A 24,784-nucleotide genomic window follows, 5' to 3' on the forward strand; every position below is an offset into this window, starting at 1 on the left:
CGGCCAGCATGGAGGCCCCCGCCCGGGTCCCTTTCCCCCTTGCCCGACCCTAGGAAAGCCCAAAAATCCCCTTTTAGCACACAAACCCCGCATATCCACCTACACCCCAAAGAGCCCTCATTTTGAGTGAAAGTCCCATCACTTCCCTTGTCCAAATATATACAACACTGGCTCCTTTAGCCCATACACCCACATGCAGTGAAACAAACAAACAAAAAAAAAGAAAATTCAGTCATGAGGTTACATTAGCACATGGCCATTTCTCAGTTCTGCCACAGTCCTTCTGCCTTCGCAAACTCCTCCGCTCCCTCCGCCGTTCCAAAATAAAAGTCCTTGTGCTTGTAAGTCACCCTCAGCTTCGCAGGATATACAATGCCGCACTGCACCTTGCTAATATACAGTGCCCTCTTCACCCGGTTGAAAGCAGCCCGCCTCCTAGCCAGCTCCACCGTAAAGTCCTGGTATACACGTATACCAGCTCCAGCCCACTGCACCACCCGCCTCTGCTTGGCCTAGCACAGGACCTTCTCCTTCACACTGTAGCTCCGGAAGCACAGAGTCACTACGCTTGGCAGCTCACCCGCCTTTTGTACAGGCCTCCACGACCGATGAGCCCAATCCAGTTCAAATCGGGAGGGATTCTCCCCCTCCCCCAATAGTTTTGCCAGCATCGCAGCAAAATACTCAGTCGGTCTCGCCCCTTCAACTCCTTCGGGCAGCCCCACAATCCTCAAATTTTGTCTCCTGGATCTGTTTTCCAGGTCTTCCATTTTCCCTCGCAGATCCTAGTTAATCTCCATCACCTTCCGCATCTCCTTCCCCATCGACGTAAGTTGATCACCATACTGCAATAATGTCTCCTCCACTTCCTTGAGCGCCTCCCCTTGCTCCCGTACCTCCGCCACTGCGCTCGCTGTCGTCACCGGGGAAATCGCCTCCTCCACCAGCACACTCAAAACCTCCTTCATCTCCTTCCTCATTGTCTCCATGTATTTTGTAAACTGTAAACTATCTTTCGAATTGCACAGCCATTACCGTAGTTATTTCTTCAGCCGTAAGCATTGCGGCCTCCCCTGGTGCTCCAGCCTCCATTTTCCTTGGTGACCCAGCGGTGACCTTTCTACTCCCCAACGAACTTTCAGCTGTTTCACAGCCGTTTTCTTACTGGACCTCGACATATCCCTTCCCTGTGCTTTCTCCTGGCCTTCACCGCCTTCGCTGCCCCGAGGACCGGCGTCAATCCCCGACAATGCCGTTCCCGAACGGGAGCCCTCCAACGCACAGCTGCCTCCCGCCCCCCGTCACCAGAACTCAGACATCACCGCTTCTTCAATGGCCTTGGTGAGATCTTTTCACAGTTGTTCCCTCTGCTGCTAGAATTCAGCTTTCATAAAGGCCCTCAAGTCAGCTTGAGGCCTTTAAGCTCGCCCTTCCCCTGCCTGCATGCTGGAAGAGGCTTTTGTCTTTGCTGCAGCTCCAGCCAAATCTTTCACTGTTTCTGCGGGTCTGGTAACCAAGAAACATACTATTCCTGGGGAAAGTACTCCTCCAACATTCACCTACGCCTTTTCATCAAAATTCCACCCGTATTGATTAAAAAAGAGCTCTTTTCTGTAACCTTGGGCAGGAGCTGCCTTGTGTGTGACCACTTACTCCATGGTGCACACTGGAAGCCCCTTGGCGATTCTGAGTTGCCGCACATTCTGAAGGGTGCCTTGGAGAACGCTTACCCGAAGATCAGAGTTTGAATGCCCTTGACTGCTGAAATATTCCCCCACTGGAAGGGAACATTCCTGCCTGGGTATTGTCTCGCGATGTCCGTTCAACCGTTGTCGCAACGTCTGCATGGTCTCGCCAATGTACCACGCTTCAGGACATCGTTTCCTGCAGCTTATGAGGTAGACAACGTTGGCTGAGTCGCACAAGTATGTACAAACGTATGTATGCAGACGCTGCGACAATGGATGAACAGACATCGAGCGACAATCGCCAGGCAGGAATGTTCCCTTCATCTAAAGTAACCATTGTAATGGTGAGAAGTATTTTACAACCTGGGAGGTAAATGACGTTGCTGTGCTCCCATCATTAACTATCTTGTTTCTGTCTTGCACATCATTTATTTTACAGATCCTCCTCAACATTCATGAGAATGAAGTAGTAATTGGCATAGCTCTTACAGAGGAAAGTCTCCACAAGCGCAACATAACACACTTTGGGCCTACGACTCTTCGATCTACTTTAGCCTATGGGATGTTAAGGTACATCGCGTGCTAGCTGTGCAGTTTATTGAATATCAATTGGATGGTGAATTCTTTCTACTTCCTTCTAAGGTCTAAGCAACAGCTTCCACTGGTAGCTTAGCTTGTAATGGTACTACGCAACTGAGTCTCAGCATTGATCTCTGGCCTGTGTTTAGGTTGCTGGTCTCAGCTAGGGTGTGCAGTTGAACTCCGAAAAGAGGAGCCTCTAATTAGTAAACCTCACCCCTCTCCCACCTCCTTTCTACCAAGTGTGGACATTGGCTGAGGGGTTTAATTACAATGCTTCCAACAGCTATGCTCATGTGAGGGTTAGCCACCTAAGTGAGGTATCAAAGGCTGCCTATTCCCTTTGGAACTGTATTGCATTGCAAGTTGATGTTTAAGATTGAGATGGGGAGAAAATTAGGGTGGGACAATACTTAATCCATTTCAATCACAGTCTGCCATGTGTGCCATCTCTTTTGAAGAGTTATCAAGTTAGACTGAATCACTTGCATCCAGGACAAAGCGGCCCGCTTGATTGATATCCCATCCACCACCTTAAACATTCACTCCCTCCACCACTGAGACACAATGACAGCCGTGTGTACCATATATACAATGCACTGCAGCAAATCACCAAAGCTCCTTTGACAGCACCTTCCAAACCCACAATCTCAAAGGACAAGGGCAGCAGACTCAGGGAAACACCACCACCTACAACTGCTCTTGAGTCACACACCATCCTGAATTGGAACTATAATCGCTGTTCATTCACTGTCATTGGGTCAATATCCTGGAACTCACTGCCGAACAGCACTGTGGGTGTACCCACAGCGCATGGACTGCAGCAGTTCAAAAAGGTAACTCACCACTACCTTCTTAAGGGCAGTAAATGCTGCCCTAGCCAGCAATGCCCACATCCCGTAAAATAATAGTACAGTAAGACCCCGCTTTCTTTTCCAATTAAGGGGCAATTTAGAGTGGCCAATTCACCTACTGGGCACATCTTTCGGTTATGGGGGTGAGACCCACGAAGACACAGGGAGAATGTGCAAATTCCACATGGACAGTAAGAAGTCTTACAACACCAGGTTAAAGTCCAACAGGTTTGTTTCAAACACAAGCTTTCGGAGCACTGCTCCTTCCTCAGGTGAATGAAGAGATATGTCTCTCCATATCTCTTCATTCACCTGAGGAAGGAGCAGTGCTCCGAAAGCTCGTGTTTGAAACAAACCTGTTGGACTTTAACCTGGTGTTGTAAGACTTTTTACTGTGCTCACCCCGTCCAACGCCGGCATCTCCACATCATGGCTCACATGGACAGTGACCGAGGGCCAGGATCGAACCACAGTCCTTGGCACCATGAGGCAGCAATGCTAACTACTGCACCACCGAGTAAGGCCCGCTTATCATGGACTGAACGTTGTTTCGCTTTAGTGTTGTTGATAAAGTGATGTCAATATATCTGTTATAAAGCTTCACTTTAATGCCTTTTGCCACCAGCTTCCTCTTCTGTACCTTGCATGTTTGCATCAGCTTTCCCACAATACTTATGTCCTGCCTTCTGTCCTTCTTCCTTCTGCTCCTGTGACTGCCTCCTGGCATTGCTGCCTCCTCCCTTCGGCCTTGCCTCACATCAGCTCCTCCCCACTTGCCTTGCCTTGCCTCCCACCCTCTGTTCTTACCTTACCCACTGGGGTCTGTTCTTCATTTGTTCTGCTCCTGGCTTCCATTCTGAACTTACACTGAAGTCCTCAACTCCACCTTGTGGCAGAAGCTGATCCGTGCAGGTAGTAGCTGAAGTCCCAGGACTACCTGCACTGACCAACTTCTATCACCAAATTGAGCCTGGTCAATCACTTTTGATTGATTTCACAGAATGTTGGTGTGTACGCCAGCATTTATGTCCCATCCCCCCTCTCCCTTGAGAAGGTGATGGTTGTACAAAACTCTAGTACGGCCGCATTTGGAGTATTGCGTACAGTTCTGGTCGCCTCATTATAGGAAGGACGTGGAAGCTTTGGAACGGGTGCAGAGGAGATTTACCAGGATGTTGCCTGGTATGGAGGGAAAATCTTATGAGGGAAGGCTGATGGACTTGAGGTTGTTTTCGTTAGAGATAAGAAGGTTAAGAGGTGACTTAATAGAGGCATACAAAATGATCAGAGGGTTAGATAGGGTGGACAGCGAGAGCCTTCTCCCGCGGATGGAGGTGGCTAGCACGAGGGGACATAGCCTTAAATTGAGGGGTAATAGATATAGGACAGAGGTCAGAGGTGGGTTTTTTACGCAAAGAGTGGTGAGGCCGTGGAATGCCCTACCTGCAACAGTAGTGAACACGCCAACATTGAGGGCATTTAAAAATTTATTGGATAAGCATATGGATAATAAGGGCATAGTGTAGGTTAGATGGCCTTTAGATTTTTTCCATGTCGGTGCAACATCGAGGGCCGAAGGGCCTGTACTGCGCTGTATCGTTCTATGTTCTATGTTCTATGAAGTCCCATCTAGTAAATCTAAAAGTAGGAGAGTGTAATTTTGAAAAAAATATTGTTAAGATACCGCACCAGGCCCAAATTAGGATTCCAGAAACCCCAACAATTTGCAATTTGTAAAACTGTGAGAAAAGGAGTGATGATTCTGACCAGTAGGTACATTCTATGTTCAAATAGACTTTTTTGAAAATATTTTTATTTGGTTTCCAAACAAGTTAACATTATGTACATAAAGCAAAACAACAAGAACAATCCCCCCCCCCCCCCCCCCGCTCTATGAACCAACACCCCAATAACTCAAAAAATAATGACCCCCCCCCCAGCAGCTAACAGTAACCAACTCTTTAAAATGAAGAATAAACAGACCCCCACCTCCAGTGGAGCTCCTCAATCGCACCCCTCAAGGTAAACTTAACCTTCTCCAAATACAGGAACTCCATCAGGTCCCCCAGCCACACTGAAGCACGAGGCGGAGAAGCTGACCTCCACCCAAACAGGACCCGCCTGCGGCGCTGGCAAGTCCGTCACCCCAAGGAAGTGGGCTCCAAATCCAAGTACAAGATCACCGACATGGTGCTGGAAAATGATCCCCAAAATGTTTCCAACTTCGGGCAGGCCCAAGCATATGTAGATGGTCGGCCGAACCTCTTCCGTAATGCTCACAAGTGTCCTCAACCCCCCTCAACAACCGACTCATTCTGCCCTGTGCACCACCTTTATCTGTATTAACCCCAGCCTCGCACACAAAACAGATTTTAATTAAACACAGAATTAACTACATTAAAATCAAAGAAATAGCTTTACAATTAACAACTGAGTAGTTCTCAAAATAAAAGGAAAACTTTAATTTATGCCCTACACATTCACTACAAATATTCCAACTAAGCAACCCAATTCAGTTCAAATGCCACTTATAAATAAAGTTAACAAAACATGTTTACTTGACCATTTCAAGAGCAGATCCAGTATACTTCTGTCTTGTCAGACTGTAGTATCTTAGGATTTGAATCCAGTTTTGTTTAAATTACGGTTGCTGGTTGTTGTTGAGACATTGCTGAAACTCAGTAGAAATTCAAGTTAAAAACTTGTCAGGTGCAAATAAGAATTTTTTTATTGAAGTTCATTGGTTACAACTTGAAAATGATTTAAAAGGTAGTTTGTAGACAATTTGATTTTCTTCAAAGAATCACAGGAATTATCTTCTGAGACAATAGCCTGAACACAACTTTAAAAGTCAAAGGCTGAAGTTAAAGTATGAAAATGAAATAGGAATACAGAACTCTTTTCTAATTCTCTTCCTTTACTCTCTCTCTCTCTCTCTCTCTTTCTGTCTTGTTCTCTTTGTCTCTTTCCTGTCTCTTTCTCTCTGTGTCTTTCTGTCTGTCTTTCTGACTTTCTGTCTTGTTGTCTTTTCTCTTGTCTCTCTGACTTGTCTGTCTTGTTGCCTCTTGTCTTGTCTTCTAGTCTTCTCTCGTCTTAAAATGGTGGCCAAATCATCCATGGATATACTCTTTGATATCTGTCTTAAGTGATCCGATCACACCCCAATATAATCCTAATTGGTTTAAGCTATATTCAAAACACATTTGATTTGATAAAAAGCCATCCATCCTCCCAATGCAACGCCACTTCCAATTGTTGCTTATCTGCAACAATTAAAACATTATGTCATCTCATCATGCTATTATTTCGAAAATATAAATGAAACTGTATTTTGGCACAGTCTAAAATGTTTCAGCTTGCATACGTTATGGAATGTGGTTCAGGCTGTTATCACAAGTGGCCAGAATTCAGAACAATGGAACCTTTGATTATACCACCTTAAAACCCATGGGATTTTGCTGCCGCCCTTGAAAGAATGTGATGTTTTTATCAGTGGTTCTGTTTTTCCCAAACACATGTCTGAGTTTGGAAGTTGTATATTTCTTTCATTTTAAAACTGGGATTTAATATTTCTGTCTTAAACAGTCTTCTTACCTATATTAAGTGTATTTAAAATACCTGACTTCTACACAGACCCTTCTGCTCAACCTAACAGCATTTGGCAAAATGGCAAACTGCAGACAGACCTAGCTCCTCCAATTAGTACATTATATGTATCCCACAAGATGTCCCATCACCTGCTCAGCTAGGACTAAACACAATCCCTCAAATTATCTATACCCCAGGGAACCATCCGAAATATAAACACTATTCCATTAGCCCTTTACAACAAAGTAAGTGGTTGGAATGAATGATTACCTCACTCTTGCAACACCTTAATTACAGCTTTAGCAGACCTACTACCTGTGTATCTTCAACCGGGGTTGTTTTTCTTAATATAAATTTAGAGTATCCAATTATTTTTTTTCCAATTAAGGGGAAATTTAGTGTGGCCAATCCAGCTAACCTGCACATCTTTGGGTTGTGGTATTATGGGCCAGGGTTTAGAGAACACCAAAGTATATCATGGAGTTCACATGACACACAACTTTAATAGATTTTGGTTCTGGAGAGCACAAGCGCCCCACTTTACAGTTGTGATGCAACAGAGATCTATAGTATTTTTAAACAAAAACAATGTTTATTCTATGAATCCAGTTAACATTTTATAAACACACAGTGAACGTCTTATCAACTACCAACACTGATACCCGCCCCGATGCAGTACTCTATAGTAACATTACCCGTAGTAACATTCCTAACAACATCCATAAGTCAAATACCGTTTTAACAAAGACAGTAGGTTTGCATTCCTTACAGAAACAGGTATTACTTTGAAATCATCAAGGGGTCTGGAGACATTCTTTAGCATGCAGAGAGAGAGAGAGAGACCAAAATACACGTCCTTGGTTTGAATGCAGCTCTGTAACTGAAGACAAAACTAAAACTCAGAGCCAAAAACAGCTACGAGCTCAAAACGAAAGTAAAAAGCAGAGCCAGAGCCCTGGAACACCTAGATAACAAAGATACCTATGTCAGACTCCTATTTATCGACTACAGCTCAGCCTTCAACACCATCATTCCTACGAAACCCGTCTCCAAACTCCTTGGCCTCGGCTCTTCCCTCTGCGACAGGCTCTGCGACTGGATCCTGAACTTTCTAACCCACAGGCCACAATCAGTAAAGATAGGCAACAACACCTCCCCCTACAATACTCCTTATACACCTTTGACTGTGTGGCCAAATTCCCCTCCAATTCGATTTTCAAATTTGCTGATGACACCACCGTAGTGGGTCGGATTTCAAACAATGACGAGACAGAGTACAGGAATGAGATAGAGAATCTGGTGAACTGGTGCGACGGCAATAATCTCTCCCTCAATGTCAACAAAATGTAGATCGTCATTGACTTCAGGAAGCGTAGTGGAGAACATGCCCCTACCTACATCAATGGGAATGAAGTAGAAAGGATCGAGAGCTTCAAGTTTTGAGGTGTACAGATCACCAACAGCCTGTCCTGGTCCGCCCCCATGCTGACACTATAGTTAAGAAAGCCCACCAACGACTCTACTTTCTCAGAAGATTAAGGAAATTTGGCATGTCAGCTACGATCCTCACCAACTTCTACAGATGCACCATAGAAAGCATTCTTTCTGGTTATATCACAGCTTGGTATGGAGCCTGCTCTACCCAAGACCACAGGAAACTACAAAAGGTCGTGAATGTAGTCCAGTCCATCAAGCAAACCAGCCTCCCATCCATTGACTCTATCTATAATTCCCGCTGCCTCAGAAAGGCAGCCAGCATAATTAAGGACCCCATGCACCCCGGATATACTCTCTTCCACCTCCTTCTGTCAGGAAAATGACACCAAAGTTTGAGGTCACGTACCAACCAACTCAAGAAGAGCTTCTTTCCTGCTGTCATCAGATTTTTGAATGGACCTACCTCGTATTAAGTTGATCTTTTCTCTACAACTTGCTGTAACTGTAACATTTTATTCTGCAGTCTCCCCTTCCTTCCCTATGTACAGTATGCATTGTTTCTACAGCATGCAAGAAACAATACTTTTCACTGTACACTAATACATGTGACAATAATAAATCAAATCAAAGCTTTGAGCTCAAAACGAAGGTAAAAAGCAGAGTCAGAGCCCAGCTCCACCCACTCAATGACATCACTGCAGCCACTTGCAAAGACAAACATTTCTTAAAGTGACATTCCCATGACACCTCCGCCCAAGAAAAAAAACCCATCAACTTTAATAGGGTTTCATTTTGCACCTTTTCACTTTCTTTTAAACAACATTGACAAATATACTTTTTTGTTGTAACAAAACAAAACAGGCAAATATTTATAATAACAGTCCATTTTAGTTCTTCTTCCTGCAACTGGAATCCCTCTTGATTGACAGTCTCTTTGGACAAGGAGGTCTCTGAATGATCCATCCATTTCTCTACGTCTCGGCATTTTTGTTTTAAGGTCAGATACTTCAGTTCAATACGATCACAGAGCCCCTTGTAATTCTCCAACACGAGCATTGATTAACACAGATTACAGGCCATCAAATGCCTGTTGACACTCCGCTGTCCACTGAAATTTGCTACGCTTCTTTAGCAAGTCCGTCAGTGGAGCGACCACACTGCTAAAATTTGGCACAAATTTCCAGTAAAATCCACTCAGACCAAAATACACGTCCTTGGTTTGAATGCAGCTCTCCAAGTAAAAACAAAACTAAAACTCAGAGCCAAAATCTGCTTCCAGCTCAAAATGAAAGTAAAAAGCAGAGCCAGAGCCCAGCTCCACCCACTCAATGACATCACTGCAGCCACTTGAGAAGACAAACATTTCTTAAAGTGACATTCCCATGACAGTGGGGTGAAACCATGCAGACACGGCGAGAATGTGCAAATTCCACAAAGACAGTAACCCGGGGGTCGGGATCGAACCCGGATCCTCAGCACTGTAGGCAGCAGTGCTACCCCGCTTCACCACCGTGCCATCCACTCAACTAGGGTTTTTGATAACATTACTGCAATAATGTTACTTACATTCATCACAATATTGTATATTTTATTTATTTTATATTATTGATTGATTTTAACATAGTTAACATAGAACATACAGTGCAGAAGGGGCCATTCGGCCCATCAAGTCTGCACCGACCCACTTAAGCCCTCGCTTCCACCCTATCCCCATAACCCAGAACCTAATCCCTCCTAATCTTTCTTGGTCACTAAGGGTAATTTATCATGGCCAATTCACCTAACCTGCATGTCTTTGAACTGGGAGGAAACCGAGCTCCCGGAGGAAACCCAACGAGACACTGGGAGAACGTGCAGACTCAGCACAGACAGTGACCCAGTGGGGAATCGAACCTGGGACCCTGGCGCTGTGAAGCCACAGTGCTACCCACTTATGCTACCGTGCTGCCCTATTATTTTGCCATTTATTCCAGCTAGGATGCACAAATCTGTACATGCATGGTATAGTATTTTAACTCGTACATATTTTTTTCTGGGTGAGAACTCTCCAAAGGAACCCAATGCTCAACATTGATTCCTCCGTGAACCCATGATTCACTTAATGTTGTAATTTTTAAGAACGTAGCTGCGAATTTAAGTGAGGACTCCCTGTACAAAAATATTTCTCCATTGTTCAGCAAATTTTCTTTTATAAAATATCTTTCACTATTATTCCTTAGCTGTTTAGCAATCAGCATTTGAGGCCAATTTAATCTGTGCTTTGGTTTCCTCTATGTAATATTCATTATCTTTTTTATCAAACATGCTCTTGAATTGACTTGAATTTGACTAGCTTATTGACTGCCTTCTTAAACCCTTGTCCCCTCCACCCTCATCTCCAATGATAAGTGTGAGGAGGTCACAAATTTCTTTGTCACTAAGATCAGACCATCTGATGAGCTGCCTCCTGCTTCCATGCCCAAAGCCTCCTCAACCTCCCCATTGCACTGCCCATGAAATGCACCTTTTTCCAATTTCTCTCCCAACACCCTCTCCAAACTCATATATTCCATGAGACCACCTCCCGTTCCCTCTGCCCTATTTCCACAAAACTGCTGACCACCCAGTTTCCCCTCCTGACCCCGTGGTAGCCAATGTTGTGTTTCCCCAATAAAAGATTATTATTATAATCATCAATGTCCCGGCTCTGGGTCACTGTCTGTGTGGAGTTTGCACATTCTCCCCGTGTTTGCGTGGGTTTCGCCCCCACAACCCGAAAGATGTGCAGAGTAGTGAATTGGCCACGCTAAATTGCCCCTCAATTTAAAAAAAAAAAAAAAATGAATTGGGTACTCTAAATTTATAAAAAAAAAAAAAAAAATAATCATCAATGTCCTTTTTCTCGCTGAAGTTCTTGAACGTGTTGTCACACCCCAAATCCACGCTTGTCTTTCCCTGAACTTGTTTGAATCCCTCCAGAGGGTTTCCACCTCGACCACAGTCCCGAAACAGCTCTTATCAAAGTTACAAATGATATTCTGCATGACTGTGACAAAGGTAAACTTTTCCTCCTCGTCCTTCTCGAACGTGGCTACCACCTTTGACGTGGGTGACCATTTCATCCTTCTTCAAAGCCTCTCTACCGCACACTGACTGCAGTCTTTAATTTATTTCTGTGAGACCTCCCTCTCTATTTCAGTCCACATGAAGACCAAAAGTCTATTCACAGTCACCACAGCTGCTCTGGCCATTGTTTGTTGCACCTTTTTCCCCGTAAGGTCAATGTGAGCCCCCTGTCCCCATAGCAATCAAGCCACCATGGCTTGTTGTCAGGCAGATTTAAGAGCAGATTACATGACCCCCTTTATTTCTCAATTTACGTTAAGTTAAAGAGACACAGTTCCAAAACATAAAATCTTCATACTCGTAACAAGACTGCGTTTGTTTAATAATGACGGTTGTACCTGTACGGCCTAGAATAATACTTGCTTTATTTTTATGTAACTGATAATTGGTTAAGTTCAAATTAATTTCCAAAATTCTAGCAAAAAGGTTATAAACAGTAGATGATTCAAAATATTGATATGATATCCTCAGTGAAATGCTGGAGCTAATTTGCACACAGCTAGCTCTCATAATGAGATAAATGAGCAGAGAACTATTTGGTGATGTTAGTGGGGAATTAAGTATTCTTGAGGATGCCAGGGACAATAACCTAACTTCTCTTTGAATAGGTGCCGTGGAATTTGTAACCACCTGATAGGGCCGAAATCTCATCTGACAATGCATCGGCTGCATCTATATATCTCGCAAAATGCTGACATCACGTCATTCATCCCCACTGATCCTCTTGCACCCCATTTACAATTCAAATTGATTTCTGAGAGGCATTATGTTGTTAGGATACCGGATCAGGCCCCACATTTTGTGAGAATACTGGACAAGAACTCCAAACATTTTTTTTAATTTGTAAAATTATGAGGAAAGGATACTTCGCCACAGGAGTGATGACTGACCAATTGGTATATTTCATGTTACAAACAACTTTAATTTAAAAACATAATCAAATTAACATTAGAGAAATAGGTTGTACAATAATCAGTTAAAACAGTTCTTAAACAAAAGAAAAAACTGAACTTACTATCCATACCGCTACTACTCCAATTAAGCATTACTGTTCAAGTGCTACTTGTAAATAAGTTAACAAAACAGATTACTTTCTTAGCCATGTACAGACTTTTGGAGAGAGAGACCCTTTCAGGACCAGATAGAGTACACTTCTGTCTGTCAGACCCAAATCCTACATCAAATTGCAAAACTACAGACAGGCCTGGACCGTCCCAAGCATTACATCACCCATCCCACTATGTCCCATGACCTGTTTAGCTAGGACTAAACACCACTCACCCATAAATTATCTATACTCCAGGGAATCTCCAGAAACAAAAACATGAAACCATTAGCCCTTTATCTCTAACCAAGTAAGTGGTTGGAATCCATCACATTTTACGACGTCTTAATTACAGCTTTAGCAGACATACTGCCTGTATGCATTTTAAACATGGTTTTAATAACATTACTGTACCAGAATATAAATATGATGCCTAACAATATAGATAGATGTTTACAGCATGGAAACAGGCCCTTTGGCCCAGCTGGTCCACGTTGCCCATTTTCTGACATTAAGTCTCATTTGTCCACATTTGGCCCATATCTCTCTATACCATATCTATATTGATCACAGTACATAATCATGGATTTGGATTTAAACATTAACTCACAGGTCTAATCTTATGCTGCAGGTAAATGTAAGAGTAAGTAGAAAGATAGAAGATTGGAGCAGGCCATTCAGCTATTCTAGCCTGCTCCGATATTCAACATGATCATGGCTGATCAGAGTTATCCTCCAGTGTTCTCCCCATACCACTTGACACCTTTAGAGTCTAGAGTAATCCCACCTTTGTCATTTGTAATTTTTTTTTCAATTTTGCATCACAGGCTTTGTAATCCTCTGTCAACCGACATCATTGTCGACCCGATGTGTGGAACTGCAGCTATACCGATCGAGGTAAGGAGTTGAAGGTAAAGGTTTAGTGCAGAGCATTGTGGCTCAAGCAATCCATCCAGTATTTTATCTCCTACACTGAATCTCACACCGATACAAATTTCAAGTCAGCTATGGGCACGTTCTCGGGTTCAGTGGTATCAATTGTTCAAGAAAGCCGATCCCATGCCCCTCTGTTTTAGAGTTGGCTTGCACTGCCAAATACTTAGGAATCTTCTACTGACCTGTTTCCTCACCCCATCCCCCCAGTACTTCCTCTGTCTCTATCTCTCTCTCCCGTTCACTTTCTCTCCGTCTTCCTTTATTTCCTCTGCATCACTCTTCCTCCCTCCTCCTTGCATTCTCTCCTTCATGCTTGTCCTTCCATGTTAGCTGAAGCTGAACTATAGCATTTTCATCCCCGAGTCAGATGGTTATGGAAAAACTGCCCAACGCGCCAGTGCAGCACTGAGGGAGCGGTGCATTGTTGAGGGTGCTATCTTTCGAATGAAACTGCATCTTCCCCCTCAGGTGGATGTGAAAGATCCCATAGCCACTATTTCAAAGACAAATGAGGAGTTATTCCATCTGACCTGGTCAATTAGCCTGCAACTAACATCAGAAAACTGCTGTGCTGAAATTAGTTTCTGTGTTGCCTACATCATGACACGGACTACACGTAGGAAGCATTCATTGGCTGTGCCGTATACTACTTTGGTTGTGAAAGGTACTGTAGAAATGCTTTTGCATTTCTTTCTCTCCCTTCTTTTTCTCTCAATTTTTACTTTACGTTCTGCAAACTGTAATCACACTTCACAGCCAAAGTCAGACCACAAATAGTTAAGTATATAAGCTGTGGGTCAGAAGGGGAATGCTACCACAATGTCTCCTTTCAATGCTGGTTGTGAAGCGTTCAGAAATGAATCTGATCAACTGTTTACAGTCAGCCACATTTCACAAGGTGGACCTATGAGGATATCGGGCAACATCCTGTGTATAACTGGGAGGAGACCAAGTCTGTTTTTTTTGTTATTCATTCATGGGACATGGGCATCTCAGGCTGAGCCAGCATTGCACATCCCTAACTGCTCTTGAGGGGCAGTTAAGAGTCAGCCACATTGCTGTGGTCTGGAGACACAGGTAGGCCAGATCAGGTGAGGTTAGCAGATTTCCTTCCCTAAAGGACATTAGTGAACCAGATGTTTTTTCCAACAATCGACAATGGTTTCATGGTCATCATTAGACTTTTTAATTCCAGATTTTGAATTTAAATTGCATCACCTGCTGTGGTGAGATTCGAACCTTGGTACCCAGATCATTATTTATTCTTTTTTTAATATTTTTATTCTCCTTTTTTACATTTTCTCCCAAATTTACACCCTCCAACAATAAACAATAATTAGTAACAAATGTAATGTCAATCCCCATATCGATAATAACAATCTCATCCTCACACCAAACAACATCCCGTATGTTAACATCAACAAATAGGGCAGCATGGTGGCGCAGTGGGTTAGGCCTGCAGTTTCACGTGCCGAGGTCCCAGTTCGATCCCGGCTCTGGGGCACTGTGTGTGGAGTTTGCACATTCTCCCCGTGTTTGCCTGGTTTCGCCCCCACAACCCAAAGATGTGCAGCTAGGTGGATTGGCCATGCCCCTTAATTGGAAAAAAAAACTAATTGGGTAGTCTGAATTTATTAAAAAAAAATAAACAAAAACAAAGGGGAGGAAAGAATTGGGGATATATATAAGTGGCTGGGGGAGCAGGGAGGCGAGCGGGTGGTGAAGATCAAGGAGAAATGGGAAGCGGAGTTGGGAATGGAGATCAATTGGGGAGTATGGAGTGAGGCACTGCGAAGGGTAAACGGGACCTCCTCTGGTGCAAGGATGAGCCTGATACAGTTTAAGTTGGTGCACAGGGCGCATATGACTCGGACGAGAATGAGTGGGTTCTTTCATGGGGTAGCAGATGAGTGTGAGAGGTGTGGGTGGGGGGCCAGCGAATCATGTGCACATGTTTTGGGGTTGTGAATAATTGGGAAGATTCTGGGCAGAAGTGTTCGCAGTCTTAGCCAGGACAGTGGAGGACCCAGACCCTTTGGTTGCGATATTTGGAGTTTCAGAGAAGTCGGAGCTCATGGAGAGGAGGAAGGCCGATGTCTTGGCCTTCGCCTCTCTGAATGCACGGCGACAAATTTTGCTGGAGTGGCGGTCAGCAGCGCCACCGGGGGTAGCAACATGGTTTTTTTTTGTTTTTTTGAACTGGTGACAGGTCTCCATTTTTTTTTTAATAAACAATATTATTGAGGTAGTTTTTGGCTTTATAAACAGTTACAGACATCATCAGAAAGAAAGCAAAAAAGACAAAAATGTGCAAACATCCACGTACTTTCAATACTTCCATCGTAACATATTGCACAAGCCCGCTCCCCTCCCACCGGTACTACCCGCCATATTTTCCCTCCTACTCTACTACCCCCCCCCCCCCCCCCCCCCCCCCGGACTCAAAGAAGTCAATAAATGGTTGCCACCTCCGGGTGAACCCCTGCACAGATCCCCTCAAGGCGAACTTAATTTTTTTCCATCCCCAGGAAACTCGACATGTCCGCAAGCCACCACTCAGTCTTCGGGGGCTTTGAGTCCCTCCACGCCAATAATATTCGTCGCCGGGCTATCGGGAGCAAAGGCCAAAACATCGGCCTCTTTCTCCCCCTGGACGCCCGGGTCTTCCGAAACCCTAAAAATTGCCACCCCTGGACTCATCACCACCCTTGTTTTTAGCACCTGGGACATGACCCCCGCAAATCCCTCCCAGTACCCCCTCAGCTTAGGGCATGCCCAAAACATGTGAACGTGGTTCGCTGGTCCTCCCGCGCACCTAGCGCATTTGTCCTCTATCCCGAAAAATTTGCTCATCCGAGCCACCTTCATATGGGCCCGGTGAACGACCTTAAATTGGATCAGCCCGAGCCTAGCACATGTCGCGGTCGAATTTACCCTACTCAGGGCCTCTGCCCACAGCCCATCCTCTATTTCCCCGCCTAGCTCCTCCTCCTCCTATTTAAGTTTCAGTTCCTCTGTCTGGGACTCTTCCTCCCTCATGAGCACCTTATATATACCCGAGACTCTGCCCTCCCCTTCTTCCCTCCTAGAGACTATTCTGTCGAGGATCCCCATTGGCGGGAGGCGTGGGAAAGATGAGACCTGTCTACGAACAAAGTCCCGCAACTGTAGGTATCTAAAATCATTTCCCCTTACCAACCCAAATTTCCCCTCCAAGCTCCTCAAACTCGCGAAGCTCCCTTCCAGGAACATATCACCCACCCTTCCCGCCCCTGCTCGCCGCCATACTCGGAACCCCCCATCCATACTGCCGGGGGCAAACCGATGGTTGTCGCAGATTGGCGCCCGGACAGACGCCCCCATCTCCCCCACATGCCTCCTCCACTGGCCCCATATCCGCAGGGTCGCCACCACTACCGGGCTGGTGGTGTACTTGGCCGGCGGCAGCGGTAGAGGAGCCGTGACCAGGGCTTCAAAGCTGGAGCCCCTGCACGAAGCCGCCTCCACCCGCTCCCAAATAGACCCCGTACCCACCATCCACTTCCTTATCATTTTAAATAATTTTTATTGAAATTTTTACAAAATATAAACATCTTAGCTCTATTAACATAACACCCCATGAACAATACCCCCCAGCTTCAAGAGCAACTTCAAACAAAAGAAAGAACAACAACAAAGAAAAAGAACAAAGAAAAAAAAACAAACGAGAGAGATAGCACCCTCCACAGTCCCCCCCCCAATCCTTCCCCCCCCCCGGGTTGCTGTTGCTGTCGGCCTATTTCCCTACCGTTCCGCCAGGAGGTCCAGAACCGGCTGCCGCCGCCTGAAAAACCCTTGTACTGATCCCCTCAGGGCAAATTTCACCCTCTCCAATTTAATGAACCCCGCCATATCCGAGATCCAGGCCCCCACGCTTGGGGGCCTAGCATCCTTCCATTGGAGCAAGATCCTCCGCCGGGCTACTAGGGATACAAAGGCCAGGACCACGGCCTCTATCGCCTCCTGCACTCCCGGCTCCACTGCAATCCCAAAAATTGCGAGTCCCCAGCCTGGCTCGACCCTGGACCCCACCACCCTCGACACTGTCTTTGCTACCCCCTTCCAAAACTCCCCTAACGCTGGGCACGCCCAAAACATATGGGCGTGGTTCGCTGGGCTCCCCGAGCACCTAGCACACCTGTCCTCGCCCCCGAAAAACCTACTCATCCTCGTCCCAGTCATGTGGGCCCTATGCAGCACCTTGAACTGTACGAGGCTAAGCCTCGCACAGGAAGAGGAGGAATTCACTCTCTCCAGGGCATCCGCCCACGTCCCCTCCTCAATCTCCTCCCCCAGCTCCTCTTCCCACTTCCCCTTCAGTTCCTCCACCGAGGCCTCGTCTACCTCCTGCATTACCCGGTATATGTCTGAGATCCTCCCTCCTCCGACCCACACCCCCGAGAGCACCCTATCCCGCACCCCTCGTGGGGGCAGCAAGGGGAACCCCTCCACCTGCTGCCTGGCAAACGCCCTCACCTGGATGTACCTAAACATGTTCCCCGGGGGGAGCCCAAACTTCCCCTCCAACTCCCCCAAGCTCGCAAACCTCCCCTCCACAAACAGGTCCCTCAACCTCCTAACCCCTGCCCTGTGCCAGCCCACAAATCCGCCATCAATCCTCCCTGGGACAAACCGATGGTTCCCCCGTACCGGGGCCTCCATAGAGCCCCCCATTTCTTGCCTGTGCCGTCTCCATTGCCCCCAAATTTTGAGGGTAGCCGCCACTACCGGGCTCGTGGTATACCTCGTTGGAGGGAGCGGCAACGGCGCCGTTACTAGCGCTTCCAGGCTCGTGCCCACACAAGACGCCGCCTCCATCCTCTTCCACGCTGCCCCCTGCTCGTCCATTTCCCACTTACGCACCATCGCTGCGTTGGCCGCCCAGTAGTACCCACAGAAATTGGGCAACGCCAGCCCCCCGCCATCCCTGTCTCGCTCCAGGAACACTCTTCGAACCCTCGGAGTCCCACGCGCCCACACAAATCCCGTGATACTGCTGTTGACCCTCCTGAAAAAGGCCTTCGGGATAAGGATGGGGAGGCACTGGAACAAGAACAGAAACCTCGGGAGCACCATCACCTTGACAGACTGCACCCTCCCCGCCAGTGACAGCGGTAACATATCCCATCTCTTAAACTCCTCCTCCACCTGCTCCACCAATCTTGTGAGGTTGAGCTTGTGCAGGGCCCCCCAGCTCCTCGCCAACTGGACCCCTAGGTACCTAAAACTCTTCCCTGCCTGCTTCAATGGGAGCCTACCAATCCCCTCCTCTTGATCCCCCGGATGCACCACAAACATCTCACTCTTGCCCAGGTTCAGCTTATACCCCGAGAAACCCCCGAATTCCCCAAGAATCCTCATCACCTCCGGCATCCCCCCTACGGGGTCCGCCGCATACAGCAACAGGTCGTCCGCGTACACCATCACTCGATGCTCCTCCCCACCCCGCACCAGGCCCCTCCAGTTCCCTGACTCCCTCAGTGCCATGGCCAGGGGCTCAATCGCCGACGCGAAGAGCAAGGGGGACAGGGGGCACCCCTGTCTCGTCCCCGATGCAGGCGAAAGTACTCCGACCTCCTCCTACTCGTGGCTACACTTGCCATCGAGGCCTCGTAGAGCAGCCTCACCCACCGGGTAAACCCCTCCCCAAACCTCTCCAACACCTCCCACAAGTACTCCCACTCAACCCTATCGAAGGCCTTCTCCGCGTCCAACGCCACCACTATCTCCGCCTCCCCTTCCACCGCCGGCATCATAATGACATTGAGGAGTCTTCGCACGTTTGTGTTCAGCTGCCTTCCCTTCACAAACCCCGTCTGGTCCTCATGTATGACCCCCGGCACGCAATCCTCTATTCTAGTGGCCAGGATCTTTGCCAGCAGCTTAGCATCGGCGTTCAGCAGCGAAATCGGCCTATATGATCCACACTGCAGAGGGTCCTTGTTCCGCTTCAGGATCAAGGAATCAGCGCCCGTGACATAGTTGGGGGCAGAGCCCCCCCCCCCCCCCCCCCCCCCCCCCCCCTCCCTTGCCTCGTTAAAGGGCCGGACCAACAGGGGGCTCAACAGGTCCAAATACTTTTTATAGAATTCAGCCGGAAACCCGGCCAGCCCCGGCGCCTTCCCCGACTGCATGCTCCCTATCCCTTTGACCACCTTCTCCAACTCGATCGGCACCCCTAGTCCCTCCACCTGCTCCTCTTCCACCCTCGGGAATCGCAACTTGTCCAGGAAGCGCCCCATTCCACCCTCCTTCACCGGGGGTTCAGACCGGTACAGTTCCCCATAGAAGTCCCTGAAGACCCCATAGAGCTCTACCCCCCTCCGCACCACCTTCTCAGCTCTATCCGTCACTCCCCCAATCTCCCTGGCCGCGTCTCGCTTCCGGAGCTGGTGCGCCAGCATCCTGCTCACCTTCTCCCCGTGTTCCTCCACTGGGCTTCCGCCTTTCTGGTCGTCAGTAGGTCAAATCTGGCCTGAAGGCTACGCCTCTCCCCCAGCAATCCCTCCTCTGGGGACTCCGCATATCTCCTATCCACCTGCACCATCTCCCCTATCAGTCTTTCCCTTTCCCTCTGCTCCCCCCTCTCCCTATGGGTTCGGATGGAGATCAATTCCCCCCTCATCAACCGCCTTCAATGCCTCCCAAACCGTCCCCACCCGAACCTCCCCGTTATCATTGACCTCGAGGTATCTCTCAATACACCCCCGGACCCTCCCGGCCACCTCCTCATCTGCCATCAGCCCCACCTCCATGCGCCAGAGCGGACGTTGGATCGATCCAATGGGGGATCCAGTACTGTGTTAAAGTCTCCCCCCATGATCAGGCCCCCCGCCTCCAGGTCCGGAATGCGGCCCAACATACGCCGCATGAACCCCTCATCGTCCCAATTTGGGGCATAAACATTCACCAACACTACCCGCTCCCCCTGCAGCTTGCCACTCACCATCACGTACCTCCCGCCACTGTCAGCCACCACCTTCAACGCCTCAAACGACACCTTCTTCCCCACCAGGATCGCCACCTCCTTACTCCTCTCATCCAGCCCTGAGTGGAATACTTGGCCCACCCACCCCTTTCTCAGCCGGACCTGGTCCACCACCCTCAGGTGTGTCTCCTGGAGCATGGCCACATCCGCCTTCAGTCCCTTCAGGTGCGCAACTACTCGGGCCCTTTTGACCGGCCCATTCAGCCCTCTCACATTCCAGGTTATCAGCCGGATCCGAGGGCTCCCTGCCCCCTTCCCCTGCCGATTAGCCATACCCCATCCCTTGCCCACCCCCGGCCAGCGTCCCACGCTCTGCCAGTTCCCCACGGCGGCAACTCCCCCCCCCCCCCCCCCCCCCCCCCCCCCCCCAGCACCCCCTGCGTCCTCCAGCTCCTTCCTGACCGTTTCAGCAGCAACCCGGTACCCCCCCCCCCCCCCCCCCCCCCCCCCCGCCGGCTAGGGCCCCTCCTAACCGCGGCCCCCCGTCGGCAGCACTCCCGTGAGCCAGCTATCTTCTGCTGACCCCGGCGGCTCCCGCCCTACTTTCGGCTCCTCCCAATGTGGGACTGCCCCCCCCCCCTTGCGCGGGAAAAGAAAAACCCGCCCCCTCCCTCTCCCAGCGCAGAAAGCCCGCGCTTTCGCCCTGTCGGGCCCCGCCTCCTCCAGGGCCACTCCCATTGTCAGTCCCCCCCACCAGCTCCCCGAACACCCCGTTTACCCCTCAGTCCGAACCCATCCACCCAACTCCTGCTTGAAAACCCATTAAAAAAAACACCCGTACGACCTCACCCCACCCACCCTAAGGCCACCTCACATCTTACCCTAAACCCCGCAAATACACATACAGTATAAATAAATACAGTATTCTACAGCATCCCCCATCCGTGGGACCCTCAGTCTGAGTCCAGTTTCTCGGCTTGCACGAAGGCCCATGCCTCCTCCGGGGACTCAAAGTAGTGGTGTCAATCCTTATAGGTGACCCACAGACGCGCCGGCTGCAGCATTCCAAACTTCACCTTCTGTCTGTGGAGCACCACCTTCGTCCGGTTAAACCCGGCCCTCTGCCTCGCCACTTCCGCACTCCAGTCCTGGAAGATCCGCACCTCCATGTTCTCCCATTTGCTGCTCCGCTCCTTCTTGGCCCACCGGAGCACACACTCACGATCCACGAACCGGTGGAACCTCACCAACACTGCCCGCAGCGGCTCGTTCGGCTTGGGCCTCCTAGCCAGAATTCTGTGGGCCCCCTCCAACTCCAGGGGCCCCTGGAAGGACCCAGCCCCCATCAGCGAGTTCAGCATCACCACCACATAGGCCGCTAGGTCCGACCCCTCCAGCCCCTCCGTGAGGCCCAGGATCCGTAAATTCTTCCTCCTCGACCGGTTGTCCAACTCCTCGAACCGCTCCTGCCATCTTTTATGGAGCGCCTCGTGCACCTCCACCTTCCCCACCACGGCCACGACCTCGTCCTTCCTTTCGGCGGCCTGCTGCTGCAGCTCCCGGATCGCTGCCCCCTGGGCTGTCTGGGTCTCCATCAGTTCCCTGTTGGTTACCTTGATGGACTCCAGCAGCTCCACTTTCAAATCCTGGAAGCAGCGCAGCAGAATCGTCTGCTGCTCTTGGACCCACTTCTTCAGCTCCGCGAAACTTTCGGTGGCCGCCATTTTGTTTTTTGGGTCCCGAATTTTTCCAAGTGTTTTTTCTCCCGAATCTCTCCCTGCCCCGCTCCTGGTCTGCACCATGGGACTACTGGGGCGACTCCTGGCCACTTCCCCCGTCGGGATTTGCCTCCTCAGCTCTGTTGGGGGCCTTTAAAAAGGCCCCGAAGTCCGTTGATCTCGGGAGCCGCCGAGCGTGCGGCTCAGCTGTTCATTGCCGCCACCGGAAGTCCGGGTAGCAACATGGTTGGGTGACCTGTATGACTTCCTGCGGTTGGAGAAGATAAAGTATGAGTTAAGGGGCTCAGCAGGAGTGTTTTGAGAAAAGGTGGGGGATGTTTGTGACCATGTTTGAGGAGCTGTTTGTCGCTGGGGGTGGTGATGGGGAGGAGGGGGGTGAAAAAGGAGGAAAATGTGTACAAACTGTATGGCTGATTGTTGGGAAGAATGTTTCCCGGGGTGTTTATTTGCTGTAACTACTTTGATACAAGTTTGAATAAAATGCGTTTTTTTAAAAAAAGGAATCAGGAATTACCCATAGTCACCATTAACACATACAGTCCACCCCCCGAATGTTGAATGTAATCCAATTCTCGAAAGTGCATAATGAATTATGCCCATGAATTGTAGAATCCTTCTATTCTTCCATTCAGTTCAAATTTGACCTTCTAGGAGTTGAGAATTCCAGCAGGTCCCCCGCCACGCCAGTGCACAGGGTGGAGAGGTTGATCTCCATCCCAACAGGATCCACCTTCAGGCGATCAATGAGGTGAAGGCTACAACATCTGCCTCCGCACCCATTTCCAACCCGGCTGGTTCGACACCCCGAATATGGCCTCCCGAGGGCCCGGGTCCAGTTTCACATGCACCACTTTAGAGATGAGCCTAAAAACCACTTTCCAGTAATCCCCCAGCTTTGGACAACACCTCCTCCATACCCTCTCCCAACTCTTCCTCACACTTTGCCCTGATCCCATCCAGCTGTGCCTTCTTCCGAAATAGCTCGGTAAACCGCCAACGCTAACCCCTTCTCCAGTCCCCCTCCTCCAGCATTGTGGAAGCCGGCTCTACCGGGAAGCTATATATCTCCTTTCTGGCAAAGTCTCGAACCTGCATGTGTCTAAATATTTCCCCCTGCTCCAGCCCATACTTTGCTCCCGGCTCCTTCAATCCTGCAAACCGACCCCCAAGAAACAAATCTTTTAGTGTCCTAATTCCTTTCTCCTCCCAGCCCTGAAATTTCCATCCCATTGCCCTGGCTCAAATTAATGGTTCCCCCGAATTGGCATTTCCCTTGACCCTGCTGCCCCCAACCCGAAGTGCTGGCGGAACTGCCTCCAAATTCTCAACGAAGCTATTACTACAGTACCGAACTCCGAATATTTTCCCTGGGCTGTCGGGAGCGGCGCTGTTGCTAGCACCTTCCATCCCGACCCTCTACACAAACTGTCCTCCAATCTGACCAACTTGGAGACAATCCCTCTGACCCAGCTCCATATCTTCTCCACATTTGCCGCCCAGTAATAATACATCAGGTTTGGGAGACACAAACCTCCTGCCTGTCTGTAGTAGCACCTTTCAAATTCTGGCCACCTTCCCTCCCCATTTATTCTCTCTGAAAAAAAGCCTTTGGCAGGAAAATCGGCAGGCATTGGAAAATAAACAGGAATCAGCTTCCACTCTCCCTACCAAAGTAGAAATGTTGCACCTCAGGAGGCCCCCCCCCCCCCCCCCCCCCCCCCGGCAATCCCGAGCAACCTGCACCCCCAGGTATCTAAAGTGAGTCATTGCCCTACAGAACGGCAGCCCCCCCCCCCCCCCCCCCCCCCACAGCCGCGATTGTCTCACTCTTGTCTCGATTTAATTTGTACCCCAAGAAAGACCCAAACTAAGAAAGCAGCTCCAGTATTCCCCCTATTGACACACTCTGTTCCGCAGCTGCCACCTTCCCTATCGCCTCCTCAAACATCCCCACCATCAGCAGTACCAGCTTACCTTTGAATTTTTATAATATTCCACCGGAAGCCCATCCGGCCCTGCCACCTTCCCCGACTGCATCCTCAGAATTGCATCTTTTATCTCCTGCTACACTATCACCTCTTCTTTTTTTTTAATAAACATTTTATTGAGGTGTTTTTGGTATAGAAACAACAACAAAATAGACAAGATGCATGAAACCATAAACCTGGTGCAAAAACCGCCCGTCTGCTGACAATTAATTTTCCGCAATGAAGTCGAAGAACGGTTGCCATCTCCGGGTGAACCCTAAATGAACCTCTCAAGGTGAACTTAATTTTCTCCATACAGAGTAAGCTAGCCATGTCCGATAGCCAGGTCTCCGACTTCAGGGGCTTTGAGTCCCTCCATGCCAATAGTATCCGTCTCCGGGCTACCAGGGAAGCAAAGCTAGAACATCGGCCTCTTTCTCCTCCTGGATTCCCGGATCTTCTGACACCCCAAAAAGCGCCATCCTTGTTTTTAAAACCTTGGACATGACGTTCGCAAACCCCTGCCAAAATCCCCGAAGCTTTGGACATGGTCCAAAACATATGAACATGGTTCACTGGTCCTCCCGCACATTTTGTGCACCTGTCTTCCACCCCAAAGAATCTGCTCATCCAGGCCACTGTCATGTGAGCCCAGTGCACAACCTTAAATTGGATCAGGCTGCGCCTGGCACATGTTGCAGACGTGCTGACTCTACTCAACGCGTCTGTCCATTAACTATCCTCCATCTCACCTCCCAGCTCCTCCTCCCACTTACACTTCAGCTCCTCGGTCTTCATCTCCTCCGACCCCATAAGCTCCTTATAGATGTCCGAGACGCTCCCCTCCCCTACCCACCCTCTGGAAATTACCATGTCATG

General features: G+C 48.7%; 1 protein-coding gene across 3 annotated transcripts in view; it reads left to right on the forward strand.

Annotated features, from left to right (window-relative positions):
• thumpd3 (THUMP domain containing 3) overlaps positions 1-24,784 on the forward strand; it is a 60,059-nt gene that overhangs the window by 11,971 nt on the left and 23,304 nt on the right. For all 3 annotated transcript variants that reach the window (XM_038810795.1, XM_038810797.1, XM_038810796.1), the window contains exons 5-6: positions 2,128-2,258; positions 13,124-13,193. In XM_038810795.1, the coding sequence (XP_038666723.1) occupies positions 2,128-2,258; positions 13,124-13,193 (201 nt within the window). The remainder of the gene's footprint in view (positions 1-2,127; positions 2,259-13,123; positions 13,194-24,784) is intronic.

Source organism: Scyliorhinus canicula, chromosome 11, assembly GCF_902713615.1.
Source record: "Scyliorhinus canicula chromosome 11, sScyCan1.1, whole genome shotgun sequence".
Classification (NCBI taxonomy): Eukaryota; Metazoa; Chordata; class Chondrichthyes; order Carcharhiniformes; family Scyliorhinidae; genus Scyliorhinus; species Scyliorhinus canicula.